Source organism: Dama dama, chromosome 10, assembly GCF_033118175.1.
Source record: "Dama dama isolate Ldn47 chromosome 10, ASM3311817v1, whole genome shotgun sequence".
Lineage (NCBI taxonomy): Eukaryota > Metazoa > Chordata > Mammalia > Artiodactyla > Cervidae > Dama > Dama dama.
Window position 1 is genome coordinate 2909910 of NC_083690.1, and position 24097 is coordinate 2934006.

The following is a 24097-nucleotide window of genomic DNA, read 5'->3' on the forward strand; positions in this document are numbered from 1 at the left end:
GGCCCAGGAAGGGCTCGGCTCTCGCCGTCCACACAGGACGCTCAGGCTCAGAGAGGTCCAGGCCCCACCTGAGGACACACAGCGCTGGACAGCAACAGCGGGACAGTGCCTGCCAGCCCGAGGGCGGCCTGGGCTGTGAGGGGACCTGGGGGTCTCACGGGGCACAGAAGCTCTCACCTGGCGGTACCCCCAGCTCTAGCCGCAACTCACAGCTTCACCTGCAGCCCCGCTTATGGTCGGCCTGCTGCCAGGAGGCCTGGGCCTCGCGCCCCGCAGTGGCCCAGAGTCGGCCCCGGGCGTGGGGGTGAGGGGCAGGGGGGACGGTGGGGAGTCAGAGCCGGAAGCTCTGGGGTTGGGGTAGCACGTGGGGCGCAAAGAGGCCACCCTGCCCTCACATTCCTCCTTCCAGGACAAAACCAAGGTTGGAGGGCAGCAGGGCTTTGCTGGAACCTTCTCCTCAGCAGAACCTCCTGACTTCACGGCCCAACTGCCAGTGGAACCCGAGCCCTCAGCTTCCCCGTCCCGGTGAGGCCACCCCAACTGCCCACTCTCGGACGGCCCTGAGGGAACGCCCCTCTGCCGGTTGGGAGAGTGGCTGCCGGCCGCTGGGTCAGTCTGGGAGCCCCTAGCCCGGTGGGAGGGGCAGCCTGAAAGCGATCACCCGCCCTCTGGCCAGGGAGCCTGAGCGGGGAGGCTGGAGGCCAGGGCCACACCGAGCACAGGTGGGCGGCCAGGCCGGAGGCACGGGGGCAACGGGGCGGGGTTGGGGCAGGCCACCCGGAGGGCGCGGCCGTAGGGGAGGCGCAGCCCCGCCAGGAAGGGCAGGCCGAGCAGACCTGCAGCCTGCTCTAAGCCGGTAACTAACATGCCCCCAGGCCCCTCACTCGATGTCAATGCCCGGCTACAGGACGGCGCCCGCCCTCTCCTCGCGCCTCAGCCTGCAGCCCGGTGCCGGGGTGGGGCCGCGTCAGGCTTCAGGCCCGTGTGGACACTCAGGGCCCCTCACCCCACCCAGGTGGTCCCCCTCCCACTGTTGCCAGACCTGCCCACGAGGGATCGGGGGGCTTCCCTGTGACAAGGTGTCTGTGTCAAAGGGGACCCCTCCCCAGGGAGCCCGACGCCCGGCGGCCACATCACACACCCTGGAGGCCGGCAGATGAGGGACAGGGTGGCACTGAGGGGCAGCACCCTGACCGAGTGGCCGTGGCCTGGGGGCCCCTGTGTGTGGGGACCGGGGCCGTGGTCAGGAGGCAGGGGGAGGGAAGACCGCCTTCTCAAAGGGCTCTGCGGTGGTCCCAGGAGCAACGTGGACGAGGATGTGGTGGCGGGGCCCACCCTCCCTGGGGCATAGGGTGGCCCCAGGCACTTCCCCATCCAGGTGTCTCTGAGCCCCTCACCTGCATCCCCCACTCAGAGACGTCCCCGCTGGGGTATCCCCCACCTCCACCCCTGCGAGCCGGTGAATCCTGGGTGCTAGATCAGGGTCCACACTGGGGGGACAAGGAGCTGACACAGGTCATCAGTACCATTCCTTTATTTCTCCCATTCAGATCCCAACACTCCGACGCCCACGCCCCCCACAGAGCGCTTCCCCACCAGGAAGAGAGCCGCCTTCCGAGGCCCCACCCCCTTAAAAGGAGCTGAAACCCAGCTGGAGTGCCCACCCACCTATCACAGAGCCATCCATGGCTACCATCACAGAGTGGGCCAGGGACGCCAGTCCCTCCAGAATAAACGTCCGGTGGGGCCTCAGGGACACAGCATCCCAGCTCTGGGCCTGCCCGGCCTGGGAAGGGTGCATCCCTGCTCTGGGCTAGCCGACTCATCCCAGAAACCCCCTGCCCCAGATATCAGAAGCAGAGCTGCTACCGAGTATCGCTCAGGGCCACTGGGGTTCCGTGTGCCAAGAAGATCCGCCTTCCCAGCGGCGTCCACAGGGGCGTGGCGACAGGCGTGGTTGGACTCGGGGGTCCAGGCCTGCAGGAGGGTCTCAGCTCTCCCCCTGGGCCCAGACCCTGGCACAAAGCCCACTGCACTGAGGGGGGCGAGGCCAGGGCTGCAGAGGTGAGTCTGGGAGTCCGGCTCTGGGGCCTGCGCTCCAGGATGGTCCTGCTCCCCGAGCCCTCGCCTCTGTGCCTGCAGCTCGGGTCTCTGCCCAGACCCAAAACCTGACAGCCACCAACCTAGCCGAGGCCTGAGGGCCAGGGCCAGGGGTGTCCGCTGCAGCCGCTGACGGTGCGCAGGGTGCAGGCCTAGGAGCCAGCCCATCGTGGGGCTGCAGCACTTGGACCCATGGGCCCCTGCTTGCCAGCTGTCCCCTCATACACACGCAGACACGCGTGCTCACGGGCTCTTGGGAAGAGAGCAGCAGTTGCACAGATTCCTGAAGAACCAGGAACAGGAGGCTGGGTGTAGGATTCCTGGGGCGAGGTTGGGGGACGGGACACTGAGAACAGAGCGCCCATGTGCGCCACACGCTGGTCGGGCCATCCCCAACGCCTCGTGGTTGCTGGATCTGCTGCCAGGGAGTGCGGCGGGGGCCCTGGGGGAGGTGCGGGCTCCAGGGCCTCACGTCTGGGCCAGAGAGAGCTCCTCCAGGCCCCCCTTTCCAAGTCGGTACCTGGCCAGGTCCTTCCTGGTCACCATCCCGACCACCTGAGGGAGCAAAGCTGGGTCATGAGGCACAGCATCCCCTCTGTGGATGCCCCTGCACGCAGGCACAGCCTAGGGGAGCCCTGGGGGCAAGCAGGCAGGTGAGGGCCCCCCTCACCTGATTGCAATTGTCCACCACCACCAGGTGCCGGAGGCCCAGGGCCCGGAACAACTTGAACACCCGTGGGAGCGACGCCTCCTGCAACATGGACACGGCCTCAGCTCACACGCCAGCCCTGCCCCACCCAGGAGGGGACGGGGCAGGATGCCCCCAGCAGTACCTGGGGCACCGTGTAGGGCGAGGGGTTCATGAACTCGGACAGGTCCATGGTGCACTCCCGCTCGTCCTGCGACACGTGGATGGACTGGATCGGGGGGAAGCGCGGGTAGGCATCGCGGAAGTCCTTCAGCCGCAGCCGGCGTCGCAGCAGGCCCATGCTGGAGCGCTCCACGAACACCTGCAGGAGGCAGGGTGGAAGGTGGGGTGGGCGTCAGGCACTGGAGGCTCAGAGCCCAGGCCCTGCCCGGCCCCCGGGCCGCCCAGCGGCCTACCTTGTGTTTCAGCAGGACGATGAGCTGCGAGCGCAGGACCAAGCCCTGGAGCCGAGCGGGCTGCACGAGAGACGCCGCGTCTGCAGGGGCCCCGGGGCCCACCCTGCCGTCTGGGCTGCCGGCCGCCAGCGCCGAGACAGCTGCGAGCTCCAGCCAGGCTCCCAGGGGATGCCGGCAGCCCACGGGCACTAGCCATGCTGCAGGCACTTCCCCGGGCAGGCTTACTGGTCCCCAGATGCCAGAAGAGGCGGCAGGACCCACAGCGAGAGGTGCTGAGAGATGGTTGTGTTTGTGGGGGCAAGCAGCAGGCCCTAGCTCCTGGCCCCGATGCCGGAGGCAGCAGGGCTGCATGTCCTGTCATGACCCCGACAGTCACAACCCTGACCCCAGCTGGCGGTGCAGCCTGGGGTAGGACAAGACGCTAGGGTGCTTCAATAACCACCCATACCGCGGAAACTGCGCTCATGGGCACAGTGGTGTGAGCAGTGGCTTCTACCAGAAACCCCAGAGCAAGACACCCCCCTTCATGGGAGCCCGCCCCCACTCGCCGCTCTGGCCAGCCCAGGTGGCAGCCCGGCCTTCCGCAGGGGTTGGTACCTGCGTGCCGTCAGCGTCCTCCACCACGGGGAAGCCGTTGTGGTTGGACGCCGTGCTGCTCAGCACGTCCACGATGACGCCCACCTTCTCCCTTCTCCGAAGGCAGGTGACTGGTGTGCTCATCACCTCCCTGGGGAAGAGCCACGCCATGACCCACCACGTGGCTGACGAGGCCCCCCAGGGCATCCAGCACCCGCCCAGCCTGCGGGCCTGCCTGGAGGGTACCTGGCGGTGAGTGAGTGCGAGGTGACGGGGGCCTCCCAGTGCAGGAAGGGCACACTCTGCAGCTGGATGTGCATGTCATACAGGCCCTGGGGAGAGCGGGCGCAGCCATGCACGAGGCTGCTGGGGACTGCCCCCACGGGCCCACCCTCGCCGCGGCCGCCGGCCCTCAGCTCCCCTGCCACACCTCAATGAAGACATCCCCCACAATCTTGGCGGTCATGAGCACCAGCATGATGGGGAAGCCGTAGGTCACATTGCTGGTGGCCTCCATCATGATGACCGTCAGGCTCAGCGTCATCCTCACAATCCCACCTGCCCAGGGGAGGGGGAGGGCGAGACTGGGCGGGTGGGGCACCAGCCCCTGACAGTCCCCTGCCCAGCACCCCGCCGTCCATCCAACCCCGCGGCCTGGCCCCCAGGCAGTACCAGATGGGGGTGGGGGAGGTGGAGGTGGGGGAGGTGGAGGCCCTCCCAATCTCAGGACACCCACGTGGTGGCCAGCACTCACCCAGCTGGGCAGCAGCTCCCATTAGGGCATACTTGCCAGGGTCCGCCCAGACCTGCAGGGAAGACACGGGGTGCTGAGGGGCGTGGCAGCCCCGACCCAAACCCACCTAGGCCGCACTGACCGCACTGCCCAGGAGCGAGTCCACGAGAGCGTCACCTGAGTCTGTGAACACGCTCACCGTGCCTGCCCAGAGACAAGTGAACCTGGCCGCCTGAGAGACGGGCATGCGCTATGCTGGGGCGGGGCCGGGTGTGGGCAGGAGTCCACGCACAAACACCTGGGCCACACCAGGAAGCCGAGAAAGGAGTGAAAACCTAACTTGTGCTACCGCACAGGCGAGCTGTGAAAACACGACGCTCACGATGGCCTGCCTGCACAGATGGATCGCTGCAATAGCCAGCAGAGGCATGTCCACGGAGGCGGAAAGCGGACCAGGGCTGCCGGGGGTGGGGACACAAACGTGACTGCCTAACGCGGACAGGTGTCCTTCTGGGGTAACGAGAACACCCTGGAACTTGGTGGTGGTCGTGGTCACACAGCTCTGCGACATGCTGAGGAGCTACCCAGCCATTCACTTCCACAAAGTAGGAGTTTACAGTATGAAAGTCACCATTAATGAAAGTCAAAACTGTCTAGAAGGAAACCTAGGACAATAACCTGAACCTGGCGAGGGGAGGCTCACTGTACCCCTGACGGCTTTTTAAGGTCTTGTCTGAACGATCACGATACAGCTGGAAGGCCCACAGGATGAAGGCCAAGCCAGCCAGAGGCAGGCGGGAGGCAAGCAGGAGGCAGCGCCAGGGCTGAGGCCTGAGCTCCGCACCCCCAGGCCCCACCCCCTGACCCTGGACTCCCGAGCCCACCGAGCTCTCCCAGGGCTCGGGGTCCGCTCGGCGGGCCCGCACTCACCGCGGCCCCCGTGATGTAGGACAGGGAGATGCCGAAGAGCCGGCCCCAGGCGGCCCCGATGAGCAGGGACGGAATGAAGACGCCGGCCGACACCGTGAGCCCGTAGGTCCAGCAGGCCAAGAAGAAGTAGACCAGGGTGAACAGGCCGAGCGTCACGGGGTTGTAGGAGCCTGCGAACAGGGCACTGGCCAGGGCCTGCCATGCAGACTCAACCCTGCGTGATGATGCCCGCCTAGGGGCCCGGCTGAGCCCCCCGTCACAGCCACCTCCCTGAGCCTCCCCGTCCTCAGAGGCCTGGTGTAGGGTCTCAGGGCCCAGCCCTCGGGCGCCAGCCTGGCTGCCCAAGGGGCGCGCAGAGGGGAGTGGGGGCCCTGGGCTGCCACTGAAGGTGGGCGACAGCTAGAGCCGAGGCAGAGGGCTTGCAGATAGGCGCCGAGCGGTCAGGACAGCCCGTCGCCCCCAGGGAACCAAGACCGCTGAACTGGAAGCAGGTCTGTGTCCACCCTGAGCCCATTTGTCATCAGGAACACAAGACTGTGCCAGGCTCCGGTGCCAGAAAGCGCCTCCCCAAGCTGTCTTCTGACCAAGTGACCCCCGTGGGCAGCGGCCAGGAGGGAAGCCCACCCTGGGACGCGAGCCCGTCTGAACGAAGGACAGGACGGCCTCCAGGAAGAGAAGCAGACAGCGTGGGGAGCCTGGCCAGGCCCCCGGGCACTGGCTGCCAGCTGCGGGCCCTAGTACAGCCAGCCCTGCAGCCCAGGGCAGAGGGCACAGGCCCATGTGGGGACAGGTTAAACGACAGCTCGTAGCAGGAGCAAGCACCTGGGGGGTCGTGGAAAAGGCTGACCACGCTCTTCTCTGGGGTGTTGAAGAAGGCCGCAGCCATCGAGTTGTACTCGCCATCAGCACAGAAGAGCTGCAAGGGGTGAGAGTGGACAGGCCAGTGGGACACGGTGGTCCCGGGCTGGACCGCGTCAGGCACAAGCACACACGGGGGTCCAGCTGCGGTCTTGTAGAGGGGGCGGGGCCCGGGAGCTCGCATCAGGAGCAGGCTCCCGTGGTGCCTGGGTGGACGTCAGTGCCTGGCGTGCGCCAGGCCCAGCCCTCAGCCTGAGCAAGACTGCGTGCCCCTGGAGGCCTTAACTCGAGTGAGGGCTCCCAGCAGAGTGGCGTGTGTCCACCCCACGGCCCCAGCTGTGGGCCTAGATAGGCCTGTGTGTGTGTACTCCCCCTGGGCAACCGGCTCCCGTCTATGAAGGAGCCTGCTCTGGACATTTCCCGTATATAGAACCATGCCACGTGTGGCCCTTCCTGTCTAGCTTCTCTGACGCAGCAGTGTGGGAGCGTGTCTCAGAGCTCAGCCCTCTCCACAGTGAGGGGACCCACTGTGTGTGTGAACCACCCGGTCCCTGCTTGTCGTGAGCGGGCACTGGGGCTGCGGTGAAACCTGCCGTGGTGAGCGTGGGCACACGGGTCTCCCCTGCACGCCCACCACCCCATCTTGCAGACCCCATCAGCCCGTCACTCAAGGAGGCCAGGTGAGACCCAGGCCGCAGTGCCCGCCCTCATCTTGGGGCTTGCTGTGCCCCACCTCCCCCGGCTGCCTACCTGGAGGGGATAAGACACGGAGCTCCCCCGCAGGGGCTGACAGTCCCGAGACGAGTAGATGAGCACGAAGGCGGCCGTGGCAGTGACGGCAGCGACCAGCGTGGCCTCGACCACCTGGAGGCAGGGCCGGTGGACGTACCTGGAGCGCACAGCCAGGCCAAGTGTGGGACGGCCGGCGGCCAGGACAACGGGGCCCACCACTCGGGAAGGCCGTCCTGGACGCTGCACCCATCTGCCCGCCCCCCACCAGGCTTCCTCCTGCTCTTGTCTGCCTCCCGGAGTGAAAGGGTGAGGAGAAAGAAGGCCAAGACTCCGCCTCGGCCGCGAACACCAGAGGCCCCCGGGATGGCTCTCCCAGCGACGCAAGCACCTCTGTTGGACCGTGTGTGCCCGGTGGACGCCCCTGCAAACTGCCGAGGCTGACGCGAGGCCCGACACGCTTCCTGCCAGGCCACACATAACGCGCCGCGCAGGGAGAAGCGTGCTGGGCACGGGGCTGCCGCGTGGCGAGAGCCCAGAGCAGGACTGTTTCTAGCGAACCTGTGCGGCCACACTTCTCAAAACTGATTTCTTACCTGATTCGAAACATTGTCAGCCAGTAATTCAAGGCGTTGAACACAGCTCCAAGAATGCCCCCTGGGATGAGGAAGGAGCAAGTAGGTGTGTGGGACTCAGGGAAGGCTGCCAGGTGGCAGGGGGCCAGAGGGGATACCGGAGGATGGAGGGCCCACCCACGAACTGAGTGAGGAAGCTGAGGAGCTGTCCCCAGCCAAGGGGAGCTCCGTCCCCCAGGGTGGGCTTCCCCACCGCCTGGGACAGCCAGCAGGGGTGGGACCATGAGCTTCTCTGGCTCCCGCAGCTGGGCCAGGCCTGAAGCCTGCGGCCGTCCTTACCCACCACGCCCATGGCGATGAAGATGGGGATCTCGTGGATCACGTACACCATGGTCTACGTGGAAAGGGAAGAGCAAGCATCCATGAGCAAACCACTGGCCCCTGCTCAAACAAGGCTGGGCATGCCCGGGGGCACTGTGACTCTCCGCAGGGTGCAGACCCCAGGAGAGGAAACCCGGGCGCTTGGGCAGACCAGACTGCCTGCCTCCTAGCAGGGAGGCTCTGGGGACGGCCCAGGCTCTTGCAAATGGGGAAGTGAGGAACCACGAAAGAGGAAGAGGATGCTGGTGACCCGCCCACCAGCAGCCCATCCACAGGCAAGAGCCGGCCACTAAGGACCTCTCGGCCTCCAGGAGCCACTGTGGGGCACTGGCCGTCAGCCTCAGTGATGCTGCCCGACAGTCTGTGGGTGCCTGAGCCCCCCTGGAGCACTGCTGACTGACGGGCGCCCCACTTGCAAAGCCAAGCGAGACACCCCCTCCCGGGGCAGCTCCAGCTCCAGCCCCAGCCCCACAGACAAGGGCTCCCCCACAGCTGCTCAGGCTGAGCCTCGAGTACACAGCCTGGCCCCCTCAAAGGAAGGCTGCAGGGCAAAGGGCGCCGCAGCGGGCACCTCAGTGTCGAATCTTCCAAAGTTGATGAGCCCAGGGCTGGACAGGTCCCAAGCGTTCCCGTGGTAAATGCTCAGGACGAAGTTCAAGGTGAAGGTGGAGATCATGGAGGCAAAGAACTGCAGGTGGAGAGATGCACGCTGTCAGTGCCGACGTGTGGCAGCAGGGGCACATGGCTGAGCCCCAGTGGGGGACGGCGGGGAGGGACCGGGCTGAGAGCTGCCCAGCCTTGGGAGGGGGCCGTGCCCGCACTCACGATTCTCCACGTCAGGAACTGGTTCCAGAAGGACGCACCTTCCTCCAAGCTGAACAGCACTCCACCTGGAAGAGCACCCACCAGCCCTGAGATGCCCAGCCCACCAGCCAGCCCTGCACCCACAGCCGCCCCCGCCCCCACCCCCAGGGCACCCGGCCCACGGCAGAGGGCCATCGGGGCTCTCGGGAGGCCCGCCCCATGCCCTCAGCAGCAGTCCCCCAACACCAAGACCCTCCCTCCCCACAGCAGGGGCTGGCAGTCACCCCTTCTCACCCACGGGGGCCCCGAAGGCAGCGGACACTCCAGCTGCAGCTCCTGCCGAGACGAAGTCCCGCTTTTCTGTGTCTCTGCGAAAGTACTCGAAGATCTGGGCCAGGACAACAAAGAGGCCTCAGGCCAGGCCTCTGACGGCACTTCTCTCAGACCAGGGGAGGGGGCCCAGAGTGAGGGGGAGGGGAGGGGTGAGGGAGGGGAGAAGAGAGGGGAAAGGGACCCAAAGTGAGGAAGAGGGGGAGGAAGGGAAGGGGGAGGGGAGCAGAGGGGCTCAGCCATGGGGTCAGCTGGCAGGACTGCAGAGCGGGGTCTCAGGCAGCCTCCTTGCCCACTGACGTCCAGAGAAAACCGCCCACTCCGGCAGTGACCACACGCTGTGGTCTTTGCAGGAAGGACCAGCCCGCACACGTGACCTTCCCGAGCTCTCTGGGCCACATTCCCGTGGACGCTTCTCAGAGCTACACGCCGTTTCCACGCAGACACACAGCCCCGCGTGGAGCACCAAGCGACCGCACGCCCCACAGACCAGAGGCTAAGGCGACGGTGCTGCAGGGGAGGCGCGCCCGGCCCGGGCTGTGGCCTTGGCACGCGGGGGACTCACCTTGAAGTCCCGCTTCAGCGACGTGGACCTGCCCTGGGAGATGCCCGCAGCGATCACCGAGCCCGAGTGGATCATTGGCCCTTCCTGGAAGGCACAGACAGCGTGCCCTGGAGGTCAGCCCACCCCCACGGCCCCGGGGCAGGGGTGGGGGCGCAGGCTGGGGCAGCTGCGTTCCGTTACCTTCCCCACGGCCAGTCCCCCCACCACCGACAGGATCACGCCGGACACTTTGATCACCAGGGTCTGGAACACAAAGGAAAAGATGCCAAAACTGATTAGAGGCCACACGTGGTCAAGAACCCAAGCGACAAACTGCACAGAGAGGAACCTCATCGTGACCCCCAGCAGGCAGGAGGCCAAAAGGCGGCCAGCGTCCAGGGATGTGGGCTCGCAGCCCGCATTCCCCTGCCGCCCGTCTCCTTGGACCTTCCATCCCGGGCACTCACATCCACACAGGAGACACACAGAGCAGCTGTCGCTCTGTCCTCGGGCTTTGCTCTCTGCTCCCCAGAGGGACCAGACCCCCCACTCCCTGGAGCACCCCGTCCCCAGAAAGGGCAGGAGAGACGTCGCCAGCAAACCCCCGGCCCAGGTCCACCCACCACCCCCTGGAGTGCCCAGGAGTCGACGCCCAAATAAAGCTCCCATAAACCTGCCAGCACGTCCACACAGAGGCGCGTCAGCAGCAGACAGCGCGGGTCTGGGCAAATGTCGGAGGCGAACGTGGGCAAACAGAACACTCCTAAGTCAGCACGGAGCCCCCAGGGGCCGCCTCGCACCTCACCTTGAGCCTGACCACGTGCGGGATCTTCACCCCGTTGAGGAAGCACTTGATCTGGGGGATCCCGCTGCCAGCGGCGACCGGCTGGAAGGAGAGGCAGCACTGAGCCCGCAGGCAGGGCGAGCCGCCACTGCTGCCACCACTCGCCCAAGACGACGTGCCTGGTGGGGCCCGGGCCGCTGGGGGAGGCGGCTGCTCGCCTCTCCCGCCCCCACGCAGAGTGACCACTGAGGGGAACAAACGCCACGGACGTGGTGGTCCCGGTGGCCCCCTGGGCAGGAGGGGGTTCCTAGGACAGGGGGCCTGCTGAGGTGCCCGCACTCTTGCATGCCCAGGGGACCATGGCTGCGCCCAGAAGCTTCCAGACACGGTCCCCGCCTTCCCCCAATGTCCCCACAGGAAGGAGCGAAAGGGCACGGGGAGGAAAGTGGTCCCGGGGCACGTGACCCCTCGGTGGGGCCCTCCACCGGCAGACCTGCGGGCCGGGCTGCAGGGCCCGCCTACCTCCACAAAGGCGACGATGGCGGAGCCAAGGAGCACGAAGGCGGCGTTGAGCACGGCCCACAGCAGGAGGGAGAAGGACAGCCCGCCGCGCTCGGTGAACCTGTCGATGTCTGCGGCTGTCAAGGGCCACGTGCTGTGGGGTCTCAGGGCACCGCGTCCCCAGGGGCCGCACTCTGGCCTCCAGGGCACGGAATGGGCATCTCGGGGCCAGCACACAGCCCCGCCCCAGACACGCAGCCCCGCCCAGTCACACTCCCCTGCCCACAGCAGAGCACGGCAGGGGCCCTCCTGCGAGTCCGCCGGCTTCCAGTGACCACAGACAGAGGATACTGTCCTTGACGAGCCTGTACTTGAGGCCAGCCAGCTTCTCCACCACGATGTCGATGAAGCAGGCCACGAGGCCCGTGAGGATGCCCACCATGGCGCAGATGACCCAGCGCTTGATTTCCACTGTCCGGAAGGCCTGTGGGCCGTCACGGACAGGTGTGGTCATCAGGGGCCACTCTGTGACCTCCATCGTGCACAGGCTCACCCTGCAGGCCCCCTAGACCCTGAAGAGCAGCCCTAGCGGCGTCTCAGAGGCCGCAGAGCCCTGGGGGATGGACCCCAACCAGGGCAAAACTGGATGCTGATGCTCCAGCCGCCATTCAAGAACAGCCTCCTCTGCCTCCTCAGAGGTGACAGCGTGACCCTGGCGTGGGCACCTGAGCCCAGCCGCGGGCAGCGCTCACCACAGGACGCCAGGTGGGGCCGGGGCGGAAAAGAGACAGAGGGAGCTGGCAGGGTCTCAGACAGACAGACAGATGGACGGACGGACACACACACAGACACACAGATACTCAGACACACAGAGATACATAGACACAGACACACAGACACAGATAGACAGACACAGAGACACACAGAAACACACACAGACGCAGAGAGACACACACACACAGACGGTCCCCCACCCCCCGCCGGCTCACCGTGTGGTTGATACGTCGCTCCTCCTCCAGGAACAGCTGGTTCTCACTGTTGTCGTAGTCCAGGCTCTGCGGACCGGGCGGCAGACAGCGGTGAGCGACCCTGGCCTGTGGGTGCAGGGCGGCCACGCTGGGGGAGGGCGGGGCATGGGGGGCCCACCTCGTACTTGAGGGACAGCAGCTTCTCGTTGTGTGGGATCTCCCTGGGGAAGGGGTGCGGGGGGTCCATGTCCTGCGGGGAAGAGGCAGATCCTGGCAACCCGGCACGCGTCGGGACGCAGCGGCACGAGGAGGGGGCCATGCCCGCGCGCCCTACAGGGCAGCGATTCTGAGCCCAAGGCCAGGCCAGGCACGTGGCTGGGGGCAGAGACGCAGAACCTCGACAGGAGGCAGGCGGCCAGGTCCCGCGACACCTGCCAGGCGGGGTATTCCAGGAACCAAGGTGGCCTGGCCCCGAAAAGCAAGATGGAAGGTGTCTTTGGCGCGATGGGACACCCGCTGTGGGCGCTCGTCCGCGTTCTGGCTCCGGCCCCAGACACCCGGCTTCTCTGAGTGATGACGGAGTCTGGGCTGTGAGACGGCCAGGCTGGGACTAGAAAACCACTGCAGGACCAGCGGGCTGGAGATGCAGCTGATCAACGGGCAGGGGTCAACCAGTCCTGCTCACGTGATGGACCTTCACTCAAACCCCACGCGGAGGGGTCAGGGAGCTTCTGGCTGGTGAACGTGGAGGGCTGGGATGGGGCTCCTGGGGAGGGTGTGGGGTTCCACACCCCTTCCCACACCTTCCCTGGGCATCTCTCCCATCTGGCTGTTCCCGAGTTGTGTCCTTTGTGGTAAACCAGTAACATAAGCAAAGTGCTCCCCTGAGTTCTGTGAGTCATTCTGGCAAGTTACGGAACCAAGAAGGGATCGTGGGAACCCTGATTTACACTGGTCAATGGAAGCACAGGTGACGGCCTGGACCGGTGTGGGAGGGGGTTGTTTCATGGGACTGAGCCCCTCAGCCTGTGGGTCTGTGATGCAGTTAGGGTCAGAAGGAACTGACCTGCAGAACACTCAGGGGGTGTCTGGACAATCAGAAGGTGACTTGGTGTAAAAGTAGAAACAGTTCAATACTGTTTCAATAAAGGACCAAATCCACAGAGAACACCTCAAAAGACACAGAAAAAACATCAGACAGAACTCAACAGAAGACCTCGGGGGACCTCCTGCACTTGGTCACGGTGCCTGTGAAGACCCACACACAACAGCACGCTCAGGGATGAAAGACTGAGACCCGTCCTCTGAGACCAGGACAGGAAGAGGATGCCGCTCGGGCACCTCTGCTCGGCTCGGGCCTGCAGGCGCTACCAGGGCCATCAGGCAAGAGAGAAAGGGAGAGGCACTCAGGTCAGGGAGGAAGAAGTGAAACTCTTCTTTGCAGATGACATGGTCTGATGTGTAGAAAACCCCAGAAAGTACTCTTAAAAAAACATATTTCCATGTTCCTGCAATGAACAATCCAAAAAGAAATTAAGAAAACAACTGCATTTACTACAGCATAAAAAGTAAGACTCTACAAAATAAGACTTATTCCTAGAAAGCACTTAACAGAGGAAGTGAAGATCTGTATGCTAGGAACTATGACCCATTGTTTAAAAAGAAAACAGAAGACCTAAACAAATGAGAAGCTATGCTGAGCCTGTGGAGCGGAAGACTAGACGTTAAGAGGCGACGCCACCTCTGTCTAGACTCCGGCAGGAGCTTCTGAAGAAACTGAAGAGCTGAGCCTAAACCCCACATGGAAACACACAAGGGATCTTGAACAGCCAAAACCTCTTTCAGGAAATGAACAAAGTGGGATGACTCAAACTTCCTATTTCTGAAACTTCCTACAAAGCTACAGGCGTCAGGGGAGTGTCGCCCAGGCATACGGACAGGCTAAGAGCCCAGAAACAATCCCGTCACAGCAACTGACCTTCAACGATGGCGCTAAGACAACTCAACAGGCAAAGTGCTATCTTTTTAGGAAGCGGTGCTGGGAAAACTGGGCAACCATGTGCAAAGAACGAAGCTTGACCCTTATCTTACATCATGGACAAAATTAGTGAAAAGTGGATCAAAGATCTAAACTGCAGAACATGAAAGACGGGAGTGAATGCTTATGCCTTTGGCCTGGGTGGTGGTTTCTTACCTATCACACCCAAAGCACAAGCAACAAAAAACAAACCAAATGGACTCCGTCAAAATCAGCAGTGTTTGTTCTTCAAAGGACACCAGCAGAAAGTGAGGAGACCAGCGATGGGCCAGGAGGAAATTCCTGCAGATCCTGCAACTGACGAGCGAGGTGTGTCTGCAGTGTACAAAGACTTCTCAGAACTCAATCACAGAAACACAAACCACCTGGTTAAGAAATGTGACAGGACCCAGAAGTCCTCCAAAAGACACGAAGGCCGTGCAGCGCCAGCAGCCTCCGGAGGAGGTAGGCTGACTCCCGAGGAGGGGGTCAACTGCACGTCTGGGGAGGGGTCTCGGGGAAATGCTGGAAACTGCTGGGTACTTCAACCCCTGAAACAGGGGCAGGAGAAGGGACGCCACCCAGGTCCAAGGGCCCAGCACCCTGAGATGCCTTCCCCCGGGCCAGCACGGACCCCGTGCCTGCCCCTCCCGGGCCACACACAGCAGCTCGCTCCCGACATGCGTGCCCCCACCTGCGCTCATCATCTCAGCCTCGGGGACAGGGTCCCGCAGGGCAGCCCCCCCGGTGGCCCCTCTCTGCACGGCACTGTCACCGCCTGCCATCCTTCCGTTTGGCGTTCTCCGTCCGCCCTCGGCCAGGCTGCAGCTCCACAGAGCGGGCCTGGCTGTCTGGGGCAGGGCGGGAAGGGGCCTGGTCGAGCAGGATCCCACTCACAGGGTCCAGAAGCTCATCGTCCAGCTCCACGCTGCTCAACTGTCCGATCCGGAAGAACGCCGAGTGTGGTGACTGGAAGCAGAAGAGAACCACAGGCCACTCAGCTGCGGGCTGGGCTGCACCAGCATCACCCCCGGCCCCGGCCCCAGCGTCCCGGCCTCCTCGGGGGGAGCACAGACCCACACCCGCGTGTGGGAGACGCCAGCGGGGCCGGCGCTGCCCACAGGCCCGGCCCGGGACCCACAGCCTGTCCCATCCCCGGGGTCCTCCGGGGCCCCCCCTCCTGTCCTGGGAAACCCAGGGGATCGAGCCCCTCCTCCAGGAGCCCTTCACCCTGCAACCCCCGGCACCCGCAGAGGCCCCATCTCTGCCTCCCATCACGACATGAGCCGCTCCACCAGGTGGGCCCGTTACAGGCCTCCCCACTACCACCCCACCCAGACACGCAGTCAGAGAAGCGTCCTTTCTGGGGCAGGACATTCTGAAGCAAGGTGTGCTCCTGGGCCCAGGACAGGTCAATCGCAGAGGACAGTCACCCTGGCACGTGCCCACCCTCACGCCCAGCACCGGGCACAGCACATGTGAGCACCACGAAACAGAGCACAGGCTGCCCACAGGCGCACCTCCGGCAACAAGCCCCCTGCAGGACAGACGGACACAGCGCGAAGTGCGACCTGGGGCTCCCCGCACGCTCAGGCGCCCTGCCTCTCCTCTGCAAGAACCACGAAGCACCTCAGAACAAGGGCCGCGGACCCGCCACTCGGGAGCCCAGAGCACACGGGAACTCCAGCAGGAAGGCGTGGACTCAGCAGCACACCCAGCCGCCAGCAGTGCTGGCCCCACACTGAGACCACAGCTGCGGAGGCCGCGGCAGAGAAACGTTCTCTCAGCTCTGCGGGCCCAAGTGCTGGCAGGGAGCACGCGCGCGCAGGGTTGGGGACTGCGGCCCTGCCCCCTCCCACCTCTGGTGGTGCGGCCCTCTGTAGTCACATCACTCCAACCTCTGCTTGGCTGCCACCAGCCTCCTGTGTGTGCAAGCGGATAGGTACACACACATGGGTGTGCACGCACAGGGGGTGTGCACGCCTGTGTTTTATGTGTCCCCCTCTCCTATGAGGACACCAGCCTCACCACACTGGGACCTGACCTCAGCTGCCAAGGCCCCACACAGGCTCCAGGCTGGGGGGACCCCCTGGGGGCACTGCTCCCCCACGACAGGTAACCTGTCAGGCGTGCTCACGAGCCCGCCATCCTGCTCCAGCCACTTTCCTCCAAGTATAAATGGCAAACATCAGCACAATGGGAGTGAACAAAGAAACACAACTGCTTTCTTTTCTAAAAGCAACTGACAACACCCTCAAAACTGCTGACCCTGATGAGGAAGGCAGGATGGCCTGCCCCACTGGCCCAGAGAGGACTCGACTTCATAGGCGGGGCCCGAGCTGGCTGCAGCCTGTGTTCCCCACACAGACACACGTCACCGGAGCACACACTGGGGAAGTCTCTATTGAGGAGATGGGGTGCAGAGACAGGCAGAGCTCAAAGTTGGATTCTGAAAGCAGCAGGAAAGACCCAGCTGCCCTCCAACCCAACAAGCGGAGCCAGGCGGAGGGGGCACGTCACTGCCACCGACGGAGCGCACCGCCAGGCACTCCCGCTGAGCCGTCGGCCCACACAGCAGCTCCCCTGCCAGCTCAACAGCCCCCGAGTGCCCACCTGCAACTGCGTGGCCTGGGGAGAGGCGGGCACTCTCCCCCAGGAGCCACTGGGCGAGCACACGGGGGCACCAGGGAGCTGTGGGCAGCCCCGGACGCGGGCTCCTGCGGGGATGGAGCCCCCGCTGCAGCTCCTGGCCGCACCCCCACTTCAGCGCCCTTGGGTTTTCATCGCCTCTTCCCCAAACTCCACAGGCATCTCACAAACGGATTATCTTTTGTGATGAAAAAGCCATTTACTGGGTGTATGGTGACTTGTTCTCTTTTCTTCACCCAAGCTAACTGCTGGCGCTTCCCCAAACTGCTGATGCACACGACAACCTGGCTGAAACCTCCAGGCTTCTGAAAGGACTGAAAGCTTCCACTCCATGTGGCTCCCCTGACCCGACATGCTTGGAACGCCAGCCCTGAGGGAGAGCAGGCAAGGGGTGGGCAGCGGCTGTAAGAGGCAGGATGCGGGCATGTATGCCGCACGTGATGGCAGAGCGCTGTGCACACACACTGTGCCAACATCAGCGCCGTTTCGGCATGGTACTGCCCCGGGGGTGCGGCACACGGGCCCTCTTGTACTGTCTTTTCAACTTCCCGTAAATCCACGATTAATTAAGAATTTATATGCGAATGAGACTACATCAAAGTGAACTTCCATGCATCAAAGGAAACGATGAACAGAGTAAAAAAAACCAGTCCTACAGAATGGAACTCCTGTAGCCGAACAGCAACGAACGAGTCGACTAAAAAGACTGGCCACGGGGCGTGGGGCGTGAAGATCTAAACCACAGTGCGATGCCACCTCACACGTGTGAGGACGGCCAGTATCAAAAAATAAAGTAACAAGCGCTGGTGAGGATGTGCAGAACCAGACCCCCTGTGCGCTGCTGTGGACAACAGGACATTGGTTCCCCAAAAAATTAAAAATAGAATTACCTCATGATCCAGGAATTCCACCTCTGGGCACAGACCCAAATGGTGAGAAAACGGGGTCTCAAAGAGGTGTGTGTACACCCACACTCAGGCAGCATCGTTTACAGTAGCCAAGCGGTGGAAGCAACCCAGCTGCCCATTAGAAGATGTGTGTATAAGCCTAATGTCCATCCGCACAGCGCAGCGCTATTCCACCTTGGAAAGGAGGAGATCCTGTCATGTGCCACAGCATGCACAGACCTCGAGGCACCAAGAGAAAGAAGCCAGCCACAGAACAACAAACGCCGCATGACACCGCTGCTCAAGACACCACACAAACAGCAGACCGGCCTTTGCCAGGGCCGGGGAGGGCTGGGGAGTCGGGGTTCACAGGCGACAGAGGTTCGGTCTGGGCGGACGAGAACGTCCTGGACATGCTGGTGGTCTTACATGTGGACTGTATATGCTTAGTCACGATTAAGGTGGTAAACTGTGCTACGTACCTTTAGCATCATTAAAACAAACGGCAAACAGTTTACCGGCTGTCTGCACACTCCTGCCCTCTGCTTTCCAACCTCCCTCAGCCCGAAGCCCCCCGGCCCCAAGCACTGAGGACAGGAACAGGGCCTCTGCCACCAGGGGCTTAACAGTCAGAAAAACCAGGCTGCCCGTAAACAAAGTCAGCGTAAACCGTGAGGAAGGCTTTGAGGGTGACGCCAGGGTCCGGGGTGGTGGGGGAGGCGGCATCGGGCTGAGACCTGACAGAAGACGCTAGGGGATGGGACAGCCCCACCGTGGCCTCGCTGTCCGAGTACGGCCGCCTCTGCACAGGGGGCCTCCCGGACACACTGACCAGCTCTGGACCCACCTTGTCCTCACCTCCCCTGCACGGTTCAGCTGTACCCACGTCCTCTGCCTCCCAGACTCTGAGCCGCCCGCACCAGCCCTGGGCAGGGGCTACTGCAGGCCTGGGGGAGACAGGGGAGGGAGGGAGCCTTTGGGGAGGGCGCCGGGGTGGCTGGCCTGCACCCTGTGATGTGGGGTCACAGCAGCTGGAAGGGGAGGAGGACAGCACGCGGACACCGAGGCAGAGGGACTTCCCGCTGACACTCGCCCCAGCCTGGAGCTGCTGCCGGCTCAGGCTTCCCTCTGTGAGTCCTCAGAAGCCTCCGCTTCCTGCTGCCCACCCTCTGCCCACACACATGACTATGACTTGCTGGCTGACGCCACCTCCCCTGCCCCAGGGTGGACAGGCAGCAACTTGCCTTCACCCCACACTCGGGCATGATGGGCCGAGGACCAGAGAGAGAGAAGAGCAGCTCCAAATAGCCTGGTTCCCGACAGATGGGGTTAAGCTCAGGGCGCCTCATAACCCATCCTGCCTAGGACGGCCCAGAGTGGCCACCACACAGTGCCTGACAGGTTCCCATGCCGGGTGCACCAGACTCTGGTTGGGGACGCCCTGCAGTAAACCCCGTGGCGCTGGGCTGTCACTTCAGTCCAGACGGCCCTGTTCCGAGAACAGCTTCCAAGTGTCCTGTGGTGAACTTAGCCCGCCGGTCCAGAACCGCCCCTCCTGCAAGATGGCTGGCCTTGAGGGGCTGAGTCAGCAGCAGGGGAGTTGCACCAGGAACGGCAACCCAAAGACCACCAGAGCCGAACTGCTGTTTCTAACACCCCTGGGAGTGACCAGTGCTGACCGCCTCATGATAGGCGGCTGGGGGCTGGACATAGGTGACCCTCCTTGCCAGCAAGGAGCCTGCGCACTTGTCTCTGCTGGTGCAGTGTGGAGCTCCTGTGTGAATGCCTCTAGTGACCCCCATGCCCCTCCACCCACCCACCCCAGGCCGTCTGAGCATCCTTCAAGGCTGGAGCCTCCAGCTTCCCGAGGATTCTCCACAAGATAAAGACATCTGGAAGCCCGCAGCTGTCCCCTGCGGGTCCATCCTGGCTCCTTCCCCGGCCCCACCACCCACTCCAATTTGCTTCCCAAATGCACTCTCCCTTTATCTCTCCCCTCTGTCTACTGGCCCGAGGACCATGCAGGCTTCAAGACTGGACCCAAGGTGACCTCTCCTGTCCTTGGGGCCCCTCATGCAGTCCTCCTAGAAGACTAGGCCTGTTCTTCCTGGAGTTGGAGCCAGTGGCAAGGGAGCTGCGCTGTTCACCTCTGTGTGCAGCTGGGGCACACGGCAGATGCACCACACTTTATTTTCAAATTGCTTAAGAGCAACTGATCACTTATCACTAAACACAAATGAAAAACAAAAAAGCTTGTAAAGGTTTTTTTTTTTTACAGGGGAATGAGTTTCAAGGGAAGAGTCAACAGGTTAAGAAAAAAAAAAAAAAAAGAAGGCCAACTCCTGTGCCTACACTAAGGAGAACTGAGAAACCCCAGCACATGGAGTTCCATTGGAACTCCAATTCCATTTGGAAGCTTTCAATCACTTTACCTGTCAGCCTTTAGGGCCAGTTTCATATTTATAGTTTGTAGATTTCAGATCACTTTCTTTTAAAGAGAAGAAAAGAAACAAACATTTTGAGAAGAAAAGAACAAAGCAGCCCTGTCTCCTAGCAGATCAAAAACCACTGCAAGTCAGCCTCTTTAGGTCACTTCTCATGTGGACAGACAGCACTTGAGCAGAAGACCTCACTCATGGAGCAGACTGTGACCCTCACTGTCCGAGGCATCTCTGGGGGACCAGGGGAACCTAAAGAAAAGTTCTAGGGGGACAGCCCCACGCTTGTGTCCTTCCTCATTAAACACCACACAAGGGTGTAAAGGACACATCTAGGACACAGTGAGAAAAAAGAAAGGAGAAGAAAAGTCACAAAACAGAGTAAGGCCGCACAATCAACTCAAAATTAACACAACACACGAGAACTGACTTAAGTGACACAAACTTCTGTGCTGACTCGCAGGGCACATTTCGACCACTCGGACTTGTCTTCCTGCATCTGGCTGTGCTTGCATTCCAATGAACAGCTGCAGGAAAACCGAACGCACTTCCCTGTCATTCCCAAGATCGGCCTGAAACCGCTGCGTCTAAAGGGAGCCGGCCGAGTATCCAAGGTATTCCCACTGCAAAAGCAAACTCCGCGACCTAAGCTCTTGAAACGTCCTTCCTAGCGGATCAAAAATGACCCGGTAAAAATAGTACCTCGTATTTAAAAAAACAAAACCAAAAAGTAATGGGTGACCCGAGCAGCAAACCACCCGCCTTCTCTTTACAACCGCTGTGGAGCAAACAGGGAGCAAACAGCTTCGCTCTGCCGGGGCTCGACCGCAGCGGCCGGGCTCCACCGGGGACGAGGGGCCGGCCCCGCGATCCCGCGAGTCCAGAACCGTGGGGCCCGGCTTCCGAGCCCGCCCGGCCGTCCGCCCGGCGGTCCGAGCACCGACTCGCCGCGTCCCCGGCCCCCGCGAGCGCGGCGCGGACCCTGCCCGGCCCGCCTGCCCCCGGCTCACCGCGCGGGCGGCCGCGGGCCCGGCCCCGTTCAGCAGGGGCGCCGCCTCCCCGGCCGGCGCCCCGGGCCGCGCCGCCCTCCGCAGCAGCGGCGCCGCCTCGTCGTCGTCCAGGTCGCGACCGGACCACGACACCTTTTTGGAGACGTTGGCCATGTCCCGCCGCAGTGGACCGGCCGCCGGCGCCGCGGCCGTGTTTGTTCTCGTGACCGGCGCCGCCGCCACGTGACGGTCGTCCTGGTCACGTGGCCCCGCCGGCGCCCACGTGACCCAACGGCGCCGCGGGGCGCGCGCGGCCTTCTGGGAGTTGCAGTCCCGCCGCCCGGCGCCGGCTGGGCGGGGAGGAGAGCGAGCCGGCTCCACGGGGAGTCCGCACAGCCGTGCATACAGACCCGCCTCTCGGGACGGGTCCCCACGCAGCAAACGGTTGTGCTGAGGACACACCATAACCCTGTGGCCTTCCTGCAGAAAACGCTGCATTGAGCGCATCACACGGGGAAAATCCAGTTGAACCCCAATTTCGGGACACGTGCCAGCTAGACAGCTCTTCCTGCAGTGTCAGCGTCCACCCAGAAACACCGAGGAACACCAAGAGACCGCCCTGGATGACAGGAGATTAAGAGCCGGGCAACCGAGGCTGCTCGTGGGCCTGGCATCTGGGGGACAATTGGCAAAGATCAGACAGGCACTGTGCATTAGGTAGGGGTGTTACTGCGGCGCCCAAACCTGGGGCGTGATCTTCGTCTGGGTGTCATATCAGAAAAGCCCATTTCTTCTGGAGACAGCATTGAGATATTCAGGGATGTGAATGTGATGTCTGCAGCGTAGCCTCAGGTGATTCACAAGCTAATGGTAATCACAGTATGTAGTTAAGCACAGAGGGAGAAAGCAAGCTGGTGGGATGTTAGCACGGATGAAACCAGGGTAAATACACCTGTGCCACGTATTTTTCTTGTAACTTTTTTCTTTAAATTTGAAGCTTTTCAGAAATAAAGACATTTTAGAAGTTCTTTATAGGCTTCTCCCACGTTTCAAAATAAAACCAAAACTGAAACCAAAATAAGAGGAAGGAAGCCCAACAGGATTGTAAGTTTTCTCCACGATTGCAAAAGGTGTGACCTGGCTTTGCCCTTTTGCCGGATAAGAACAATCATGTGCCAGCCCTGTCTGTGGAGGGAGGCCTGGAGGCTACAGAGTGAAGCTGGCTCAGGCTCCGAGGAACGGTGGGGTTGGTTCTCGACTGAAGGGAGTGGGCAAGTGCAGGTTGTATGAAGCCCAGGCCTGTGGAGAGCTGCACAGAGCTATGGGGAAGTGAGAACAGGCCTGGGGACGAGGGGTCCAGAGGGGAGGCTCCTCTGCATTCTTGCGTCCTCCCTACCCAGGAATGCAGCAGACTCAGGTCAGAGGTGGGGTTGATAGGATTCAAGGTGGGTGTGGCTCCCGTCACTCACCCCTCGGGGATCCCCGTGACTTACTCAGCCTCCCCTGCCCCAAAACCTAGACGGGCTTCCCCTACACTCCTCGGTGGAAAGCCCAGCCCTGCCCAAATGTCTAATGACCTGAGTTCCCACCAATCTCCCCTACAAACACCTTCCTAGGCGGGTCTGCCCTCCTGGAGAGGCCCCACCAAGCACCCGGATGCAGGGCGGCAGACAGCCCACTGCCACGCTACCTCTGCCAAACGCCCACCGTTTCAGCATCTGTGAACACTGGGCAGAAATGCTGCTGTGAAAGCTAACGGACGATGCTGTGGTGTTAGAACAGGTGTTCGTAACATGCCTAAAAGCTGCGGAGGGCGGGAAACGGCCTGCGTGTTCTCTCAATGCTGGTGACCCAGCTGTCCCTGAAGATAGACTTCCTAATCAAATTAGTCTTCCCCCAGAAGATGTCATCTCTCCCTCCTCAACAGTGCAATGCAGCCAGGGCTACAGAAAAGGCCAGAGGAGCCTGGGAAAGGAGAGACTGAGATGGGCAGCTCTCCGTGAAGACGGACACGCCCTGGGGAAGTGCCAGGGGAAGCAGAACTCTGTGGTTTGGGACCTTCCTGGGCCACCTGGGGGGGTTTCCAGACCTGGGATTCATCCTCTGACCTTGACTCATGGATGGCTGGGGAATGGGCTGGGAAGCGGGAGGGGAGGTGGCTAGCTAGACTGGCTAAAGGCCTGGGATCACAGCTAAGAGGCCCCAGGGACTGATTTCAGCGCCCCACCCCCACCCCCGCCCACGGAGCAGGCCTGTTTCCAGACTTAGTGATTCTAAGCTTTTCCGACAGATGAACAGACGTGCCCGCCGCCCCCACCACCCACACCCCAACGCTGCTCTTTTCTGTGCCTACAGATCGACTTTCAGGTTCTGAGATCTTGCAAGGATTAATTTACATCACAGTGATTCTTTTTCTTTTTTTTTCTCCTGGGCTGAGTCCTAACCACTGGAGTGCCAGGGAATTCCCCACACCTGTTCTGTCAATGCATTTTTTCTTTTTTAACTTGCCACGATTCAGAATTCTAAAAAAAGAAAAAAGAAAGAAAGCTGTTAAAAACAATACCCAGTACTGGCACGAATGTGGACTTATGGCAACCAATCATAGAATGCCGGCGGGGGTATAAAATAATGCAGTCACTTTGGAAAACAATTTGGTGGTTTTTTTGAAAGTTTAAACATGATTTTATCATTTAACCCAGGAATTCAGCTGTTAGGTATCCGCTCAAGAGAAATAGAAATGTGTGTCTACACAAGGACTCAGAGGAGGGTGTGCACAGCGGCTTCATTCACAGGGGCCCCCAACTGGAAACCACCCAAGTTTCCATCGACTGATGAATGGATAAACAAAACATGGGTCATTATGACAGAAGGTCATTCAGCTACACAATGGAATGCAGCAGACAGACGCTACAACACAGACCTGGAAAGCACGATGCTCGGTGAGAGGAGCCAGACGCCGAGGACCACACAGTGAAGGAGTCCATTTATGTGAAACGTCCAGAACAGGCAAATCCAGAGACCGAAAGCAGGAGAGTGGGTGCGGAGCTGGGGGAGGGGCTGTGTGGGGACAGGAGTGACCCTAACAGGCATGATGTCTTTATGGGGCAGGGGGAACAATGTAAATGTTCTAAAGCTGGATCATGGTGATGGTTGCAAACTTGGCAGATTGACTACAAATCTTCGAACTCTACACTTAGAAT

The 24097-nt window shown here is 62.0% G+C and overlaps 1 protein-coding gene across 1 annotated transcript; it reads right to left on the reverse strand.

Annotated features, from left to right (window-relative positions):
- Positions 1 to 1518: 1518 nt before the first annotated feature.
- CLCN7 (chloride voltage-gated channel 7) lies at positions 1519 to 21108 on the reverse strand. The gene is made up of 25 exons (XM_061152495.1): positions 20919 to 21108; positions 14832 to 14903; positions 12096 to 12167; positions 11939 to 12004; positions 11301 to 11433; positions 10971 to 11080; positions 10470 to 10550; positions 9866 to 9928; positions 9686 to 9769; positions 9085 to 9178; positions 8812 to 8876; positions 8558 to 8674; positions 7945 to 7999; positions 7627 to 7687; positions 7052 to 7190; positions 6266 to 6359; positions 5444 to 5613; positions 4535 to 4586; positions 4211 to 4338; positions 4027 to 4112; positions 3802 to 3931; positions 3205 to 3264; positions 2934 to 3110; positions 2771 to 2851; positions 1519 to 2655 (listed from the first exon to the last, which is right to left on the reverse strand). Exons 1-25 carry the CDS (start codon positions 21069 to 21071, stop codon positions 2569 to 2571), a joined length of 2430 nt encoding a protein of 809 aa, XP_061008478.1. The 5' UTR covers positions 21072 to 21108; the 3' UTR covers positions 1519 to 2568.
- Positions 21109 to 24097: the final 2989 nt, after the last annotated feature.

Coding starts and splice junctions, on each gene's coding strand:
- CLCN7 (XM_061152495.1), bottom strand. CDS start 21,071: ATGGCCAACGTCTCCAAAAAGGTGTCGTGGTCCGGTCGCGACCTGGAC. Junction 11,434..11,938: donor AGCGACGTATCAACCACACG/GTGAGCCGGCGG, acceptor GACGGCCCACAG/GCCTTCCGGACAGTGGAAAT. Junction 9,929..10,469: donor CGCACGTGGTCAGGCTCAAG/GTGAGGTGCGAG, acceptor TTTGTGTTCCAG/ACCCTGGTGATCAAAGTGTC.